Source organism: Mytilus trossulus, chromosome 12 (assembly GCF_036588685.1).
Source record: "Mytilus trossulus isolate FHL-02 chromosome 12, PNRI_Mtr1.1.1.hap1, whole genome shotgun sequence".
In the NCBI taxonomy this organism is placed as follows: Eukaryota; Metazoa; Mollusca; class Bivalvia; order Mytilida; family Mytilidae; genus Mytilus; species Mytilus trossulus.
In genome coordinates, this window is record NC_086384.1 from 44,293,007 (window position 1) to 44,301,537 (window position 8,531).

General features: G+C 32.8%; 1 protein-coding gene across 1 annotated transcript; it reads left to right on the plus strand.

Annotated features, from left to right (window-relative positions):
* The first annotated feature begins 3,351 nt into the window (after positions 1-3,351).
* On the plus strand, positions 3,352-4,338 carry LOC134692485 (E3 ubiquitin-protein ligase TRIM45-like). Its single transcript, XM_063552939.1, has one exon. The coding sequence runs from the start codon at positions 3,352-3,354 to the stop codon at positions 4,336-4,338; it is 987 nt and encodes a 328-aa protein (XP_063409009.1).
* Positions 4,339-8,531: the final 4,193 nt, after the last annotated feature.

An 8,531-nucleotide genomic window follows, 5' to 3' on the forward strand; every position in this document is an offset into this window, starting at 1 on the left:
GGTAGATGCCTCTGCTGGTGGACTATTAGTCCCCGAGGGTATCACCAGCCCAGTAGCCAGTACTTCGGTACTGGCATGAAAATACGTATTTTTTGTGTTATTAAAATTTGCTGTCACAAAATATTAGAAATTATTATAAATTAAGGAATGTATCTCCCTCATGCAAAGCTCTGATTCCTTTCAAGGATTTGGCTATATACTTTTTGGACCTTTTGGATTATAGCTCTTCATCTTTTATATAAGCTTTTGATTTCAAATATTTTTGCCACGAGCATCACCGAAGAACCATGTATTGTCGAAATGCGCATCTGGTGCAAGAAAATTGGTACCGTTAATTTTATTAATACTACTGGGTCGATGCTTCTGCTGGTGGACTATTAGTCCCCTAGGGTTTCACCAGCCCAGTAGCCAGTACTTCGGTACTGGCATGAAAATACGATTTTTTTGTGTTATTAAAATTTGTTGTTACAAAATATTAGAAATTATTATAAATTATGGAATGAATCTCCCTCATGCAAAGCTCTGATTCCTTTCAAGGATTTGGCTATACTTTTTGGGTCATTTTGAATAATGAATTGATAATTTGGTGCATTTTTACTATAATAAGAAGAGCTTTAAGTCTTTGGGTCAAAGCGTTTCTTAATAGTTATCAAAGTTACCAGGATTATAATTTAGTACGCCAGACTCGCGTTTCGTCTACATAAGACTCACCAGTGACGCTCATATCGAAAAAGTTATAAACCAAACAAATACAAAGTTGAAGAGCATTGATGATCCAAAATTCCAAAAAGTTGTACCAAATACGGCTAAGGTAATCTATGCCTGGGATAAGAAAATCCTTAGTTTTTCGTTATAAAAAGAAACAAAAATCATTATCCAAACCATTACCTTGTCTAAGACTGAACAAACCCGAAGATTGCAATATCACTCAATGTGCTTCACGCATTAAGATAGATCCCAATACGAATTATCTATGGGTTTCGGACAATTTTAGAGTTGATAACACGACTTTTGTCGAAGAAAACTAGTTATTTTTCACGTCAGAAAGAAAGAAGTTTTTCGCATATAATCCAATTTAGATAGAGACCAGCAAAGTCCTTGTTGTTTATGTGGTTACGAACAAATGTTATTTTGGCGACCTCCGTCTTCAAATTGTCATTTCTAGTTTCAAAACATGGCAAATACCAACCAGTATATTTATAAACCCATCAGCTAAAATATCCAATTTGATGAAAATGTAGCAATGCTCGGTATTCGTCAACACCATGCTGTTGGTCTGACCTCCTGAAAAAAGAAGATTGTCTCTGCTCTATAAATCACCTTTATAATGAAGTGGAATCGACGACAAGACATTTTGACAAATGGAAGTGAAAGAGAAGTCATACTTCAATCCAGGGTTTCCCCTGGGTCAATTATTTTTTTCGCCACCTCTTTCGCCAAAACAATATATTTTTCGCCACTTTATTATTTTTTTCGCCAAGTAACACAATATATTTTTCTTTTAAAATTTTCCTTTTTTCAGCCCCCCCCCCCTAAATAAGAAGTGGTTTTTACAACAGAACGAAGCATCTTATCACTTGAAATTGATCCCTCATGTAAGGTGTAGTCATTACATTGAAGGGTTACTCTCATGCCAACCTTTTGAATATATTTCGTCATAACGACAGTTTTCTTTTCTAGACCATCGTAAATAAGTAAAACTATATGCTTGAAACAAGTGTGTCACTGAAACGACTTTGAAGTACCCACTCAAATCAATTATGTATATGAAAGTTAAATGATAAAGTTTAAATCAGAGACCTTTCTTGCTTTTGAATATTTTCCGTCATAACAACAATTTTCTTTTCTGGACTATCATTAAAAGAAGAAGAGGCAGCGTAAAAATTTTGCTTCAAACACGTGCGTCGCAAAGTGGTTAATAGTTCCCTTTTGTGACATGTGACAGAAGCCATTTTATCATATCATTTTGTCATATTATAACAATCAACACCTTTATTAATTAGTCCTTTGATGTCGATAGCTATGAGTGCAATCAGCTGATTATCGATTTTCTGTCAAAATCTTAACGAGTTCAAGGTGAATTCCGAGTATTGTCTGATTGGTAAAGTCAGAGAAACCCGAAAAAAAGTAAATAAACAAGATGGCTGAAAATAAATCGTTTTATTTATTTCTTTCGCCAAATTCTTTCGCCAATGACGAATTTTAATCGCCAAAATTATTATTTTTTCGCAAATTGCGAAAATGGCGACCGCCAGCGGAAACCCTGCTTCAATCACTTCAGAGGCTGTCGCCGTCTATTGCCTTGAATTTTGAAAATGGAATGCATAATGTTTTAAAAGTAATATATTCATTCTTTAAGCTTTATGTTTAAATTGTAATATCAAGAACAAAAATATGCAACAATGTAGTATACATGTAAAGTACACGATCATTTTAATTTGTATACCGGCTTCATAAAGACCGTTTCTGGTAAAAAGTGCGAGGTTTGACTAGCCTCAAACCCAGGTTCAACAGACCATTTTTCTTAAAATGTCATGTACCAAGTCAGGAAAATGGCAGTTGTTTTCTTAGAGTTCGTTTTTGTGTATGTTGCATCATCTTTTGTTTTTTGTCCACTTCAGTGTTTCTGTTGTTTCTGTTGTTTTCCTCTTATAGTTGATGTGTTTCATTTGGTTTTAGTTTGTTACGCGTATTTATTGTTGTCTCAATCTATTTATGACTTTCAAACAGTGGTATACTACTGTTGCTTTTTATCTCGTCTTGTTAGTTAGTTTGCTGTCTGTCTCGTTGATAGTTACTCGCATGCCATCTTCATCATACATAATTCAATGAAAACTAGCACAGATGTGATAAAATGATTCACTGAACGAGCTTATCCAAACTACAAAAAGGGTATACTTGTATGTTCATTATGTTCGAATTGAATAAAAGTGTTGTACATCTGATTTTATCATTTGTTCATTTAGAAATTTTATGTCCTGAATTAATATATATAATCTTACCTTTTGTGTGTTTAAACGCAAAGCAAATAACAACGTAAGGGAAAAGTTAACAGACAGTAACCGTAAATACAACAGTACAAGGAAACATGTGAGACCAAGCTGTTTGAAAAATTGAAGTCCATAATCAAGTCAGGTTCTCTGCAAAGTTAAGCAACCATAGGTCACCATACGAATTTATACCATACCGTATAGTAAGCTATAAAAGACCCAAGTATTACATCTGGTTCATACATGACAACAGCTCTAAATATGTACACTTGTTTAAATAGTGTATCTTAATATATAAACTCAGACAACAAAAATATCGACCTATCAGGTGACACGGAAGTTTAAAGTCGACGTTTTTAAAATGGCGACTACAGAGGACAACATTGATAAATTTGAGGATTTATTAACTTGTACCATTTGTTTAGAGACATTTACAGCACCTAAATATTTACCATGTCTCCATACATTCTGCAAGACATGCATAAACACTTACATTCTGTCTACCGTGGACATGGGAAAAACTGGAACAACTTTTAAGTGTCCGATTTGTCGACAGGATGTAATGATGGAAGAATCACCAGGTAACACAGAGACCTGGGCTGAAAAATTACCAGGAAATCATTTTGTTGCTTCAATGATGTACAGGCAGGAAATAAGAAAACGCGAAAAAATGTGTGATTCATGTAAGGTGAATAATAAATCTGAAAAAGCGAAGTCTTTGTGCACAGTATGCGATGAGGCATTTTGCAGTTCTTGCGAAACATACCACAAATCATTTAGAATGACTGCAAAACACCCGATTATATCCCTAGAGGACGTTGGAACCAATGAAGAAACAGTGATCGTGTCTTCGTTGATATTTTGCGAAGAACATTCAGGGGAGGTAATAAAGGCCTACTGTGTTGACCATTCTAAACCAATATGTACATTATGTGCTACTTTATCGCACAGGAAATGTGATGACGTAATCACAATCGAGAAGGCAGTTTCAGGCATAAAAAAATCTCAGAAAGCAATGGAATTGTCTACAGAACTTAATGATACGAGTAAACAAATGTCCAATTTGATACGGGACAGAAAAAAACATTTGACCGATTTTGAAAAAGAGGTGGAAGCTATTCTAACAAAGGTCAGTACCATGAAAGATAACATTATTGAGCATCTGAACAAAATTGAAGAACAAGTCAAGGACGAAATAATCAAATCGAAGAAAAAAGCAGTTCTGAAACTTTCCCAAGAATCAACAAATCTTGAAAGTCTGAAGAGTACGGTTGCATTGATAACTGGATTTCTATATATGATACTTGTTTACATCATGGGTCCGAACTGCAATATTTACTGGAAATGAATAGAATTAACCAAAATAAGCAAAAAATCGCATTTAACGAAGGTATAAGCGAAATTAAGAATATTTCCATGCATTTAGAAGCTAATGATATAGCAGAAAATTTTGCAAAACGAGTCACCATTATAGGCGAGGTCAAACTAGTTGAAACCGACACAAGTTGTCCGAAACTGTCTTTGGATAAATCAATAAGCTTTCACACTGGAAACATTAATGTAGTAAAAAGTATTGACCTAAAAGGACGGTCTGTATATGTTAGTGGTCTTTTTATGAAAGATGAATTTATCTTTACAAAAAGTCAGTCATATCAAGTATTGAAATATAGTTCCAATGGAGACGTTCTTGCCGAACTTAAGCTATCAGGCCAACCATGTGATATAGATCTAATAAATGGCACAAGAGCTGCTGTTTCAAGCAATTCGAAATCAATTTTTATTATCAACACCCAGAATATGACACTGTGTCAAACAGTTGCTCACACATATCCAGTTCATGGAATCTGTCATGTTAACGGGGAATTTATTCTTGCAAGTAGCACAACTTTGACATGGATTAATGCAACCACTGGCGTCAAAACTGAACAAGCGTCAACAATCGGGGACAGCTTTCTTCTATATGCTAAAAACAGGAGTGATTACATTTGTGGTGATGGATCAAATACGGTGTCTAGAACTGTAAATAATACAAAAGTGTTTTCTTACACAAATGAGAAACTTTCACATGCAAGAGGTATATATGTAGACTACGACGAGAATTTTTATATTTGTGCATACAATTCAGGAAACATACATCAAATAACAAAAGATGGTAAGCTGATAAGAATTATTCCAGCTGAAAGTATTGGAATAAAACAACCGTGGGTTATACGTTTCAAGAAAAATAGCAATCAGTTCTTTGTCACTTGCTATCAAACGGGAAAAGTTGTCGTGTGCGAAATTGTTTGAAATTTTAGTATTGTATTTTTATCTCTCATTATTCGAATGAAAAAGTAACGTGCAATGTTTATTTTTTTATTTTGAAGAAGTAAGTAAGTTAGTAAATAAGTGAATAGCTATTTACAAATGTAACAGTATGTATTTTGTGCGTCCATCCGAAAACAATTTTATGGGACTAATTTCCTAAGAAATGATTTATTTAATAAGAAATTGTTCATTAACTCATATTGGTAAATGATAAAGCTATTGCTTATGCATGGACCAGTAGTATTCTAAAAATAAAACAATATAGTTTGGAATATTTTCTCGTTTGACTTATTTTATTGAAATGCATTTGGTCATAACGGGTCTTTTGTAGAGTATATGGGTTTTTCGCTCATTGTTGGTGATCATAAAGTGACCTATCATAATTGCTTTGGTTTATATGATTTGGTCTCTGGTGAGACACTGATTCTTATTGGAAATCATGCCAGATCTTTTGTTTACATATATAACAGATGCAAAAAAGACTCAGAGTGAAAATATAAATCAAATGTGTACTCGCTTGTCGTCTTGCTTCTAAGGCTCATAAATCTTATATTTTTTGACAATGAACGTATTATGTATATGTACATCAAATACAGATCGCGATTGTATTCCTTCTATTATGAATTACAATATACGTTGAACCACAAAAGTCAAAATTTTTCAATCGCGTAGTGGAATCAACTATTTGTAGATAACTTTTGGACAAGTTTAAATCTCGGTCTATTTCTGCAATTTATTCTTACATACTTATGATTTTTTAACCCTGTATGCTAACATTGTCAATGTTAATTTTAAAACTGTTTGAATGCTCATTGAACGACAAATCTATTTGACGTATAAAATTTTCTGACGTCAGACTCACAAATCAATGTATGTGTTTGTAGTTAGATGTTTTTGTGTTTTGTTAAATTGTTCCTTTTAAAATTGTTATACGATGATGACTGATGTACCATATTTTGACTATTTTATTTATTGTGTCTGTTTAGTTAACGCATCAATGTAAATATAACGGAATTTGATGAGACTGTCATCAAAGAGAGAGGGTTAGTGCTTTAAAACAAGGTTTAATCCACCATTTTCTACATTTGAAAATGCCTGTACATAGTCAGGAATATGACAGTTCTTGTCCATTCGTTTTTGATGCGTTTTGTTATTTGATTTTGCCATGTGATTATGTACTTTCCTAATTGATTTTCCTCTGAGTTCAGTATTTTTGTGATTTTACTTTTTTCTACATTTGAAAATGCCTGTATCAAGTCAGGAATGTGACAGTTCTTGTCCATTCGATTTTTATGCGTTTTGTTATTTGATATTGGAATGTGATTATGGACTTTCCGAATTGATTTTCCTCTAAGTTCAGTATTCTTGTGATTTTACTTTTTTGTAACAATATTTTTAATTGCTACAAAAATAACAAGCTTATATATACTGTTTGACACTAGTGGAAACACTTGAATAAATTTTTTGACAAATATTTGAGAACTGTGAATAATTCATGCTGTACTTAAACTTTCTCGTTGTGAAAGACAAGTAAAAAATGTCTTTAACCTGATCTTATCAATATTGATTATAAACCATACATTCAACTACAAAAAGAACTTAATAGATGTCAAAAACAAAAGTACATTGTGAAGTTAATAACGACCTTGGTGGTTTTTCACTGTTAAAAGATACGAATACTAGTAGGCAGCCGTTGTTTTCAATGAATAGTATCAGATTGTTGCATGGCATTTGTCATATCGCATGTATTATCAGCCCTAGTTTCAATATCAGCCCAAGAACCGCACGGCTCGAGGGCCGATATTGGCAGAGGGCTGAGAATACATGCGATATGAAAAATGCCATGCGATAACGCTACGGAAAGGCATGTGATAATATTCAAAGCATGCGATAAACTTTTCATATCAGCCCGCTTAGCACCAATACGAAAAATATGGAATTGACGTTATTTTCATGCTGTTATCATACGGTAAAATTATATGTCAATTAGTCTAAGTATATACTAATTTAGTTTTCTTTCATTGTTTATAATATTTTAATGCTTATTTGTATTTTGAACTTGATTATGATATAGTTGTAGGGAAATTGTCCCTCCTCACAAATGTATATTGAACTTTAAACTTAAAAAGAAACCAATAAATATCACAATACTGAATACTCACCTGATTGTTTTTATCTCATATTTGTTATATACAACAACAACCACTGGCGAATTTTATTTCGTAGTTTGTAAAACTGTTTGACCCTTCAAATAATCTTTAGGTAAACACACAGAGTTATTGTGTGAGTGTCTATTAATCACACAGCTATTTTACTTTTAATTTTTGTAGTTAGTTTACATCTTTATTTTAAGTCATCTTATTCTTACATAAAAGCAACAAATTAAAAATGCAAATACGTTTAATTGATAAAACATATCAAGCTTATATATATATTGTTTGACACTAGTGGATGAACGTGAATTATTATTTCACAAATGTTGGAGAACTGTCAATAAACCCTGCTGTACGTAAACTTTTCCGATGTGAAAGACAAGTATAAAATGTATTTATCCTAATCTAATCAATATTGATTATAAACCGTACATTAAACTACACAAACTACTTCATAGATGTCGAAAAGTACATTGTGAAGTTGATAAGGACCTTGGTGTTTTTTTTTTTTTTTGTAAACAGATACAAATAAGCAGCCGTTGTTTTCAAATAAAAGTTAAGTTTTTTCTTTCGTTGCTTCTAATGTTTTAATGCTTATTTGTATTTCGAACTTGATTATGATATAGTTGACGGGAATAAGTCCCACCTCACAAAGGTATGTTGACCCTCTGTACTTTAACCTAAAAAAAAGAGCAAATAAACATCGCAAAACTGAATACTGACCTGATAACTTTTGTCTCATATTCGTTATACTACCACATTGACTGATGCTCGGAATTATCTTGTTAACATGTATCAAGAATAGTATAGTAATTCATTTATCAATAGTACTATTCAGACTTTCAAATTTCGTTGAATGTTTGGAAAGTTCAAGCACTTACTTTTTCTTTTCTTTGATTATTTTTTTCTTGAACGTCGTTAAATGTTTGTCAGTTTTCTAGACTTCTCTTTGTTCTCTTGTTCTCTTGTTCTCTCAAGTAACCTTGGAGTTCGGTATTTTTGTGTTTTTTTACGTCATTGGTCATTCTCAGGTTGGAATGCTCAATATGAAATTCAAAGTTTTGTAAACAGTTAATGTTTA

What these genes read in the sequence shown, in the direction of transcription:
- LOC134692485 (XM_063552939.1), top strand. Translation starts at nt 3,352, where the DNA reads ATGGCGACTACAGAGGACAACATTGATAAATTTGAGGATTTATTAACT.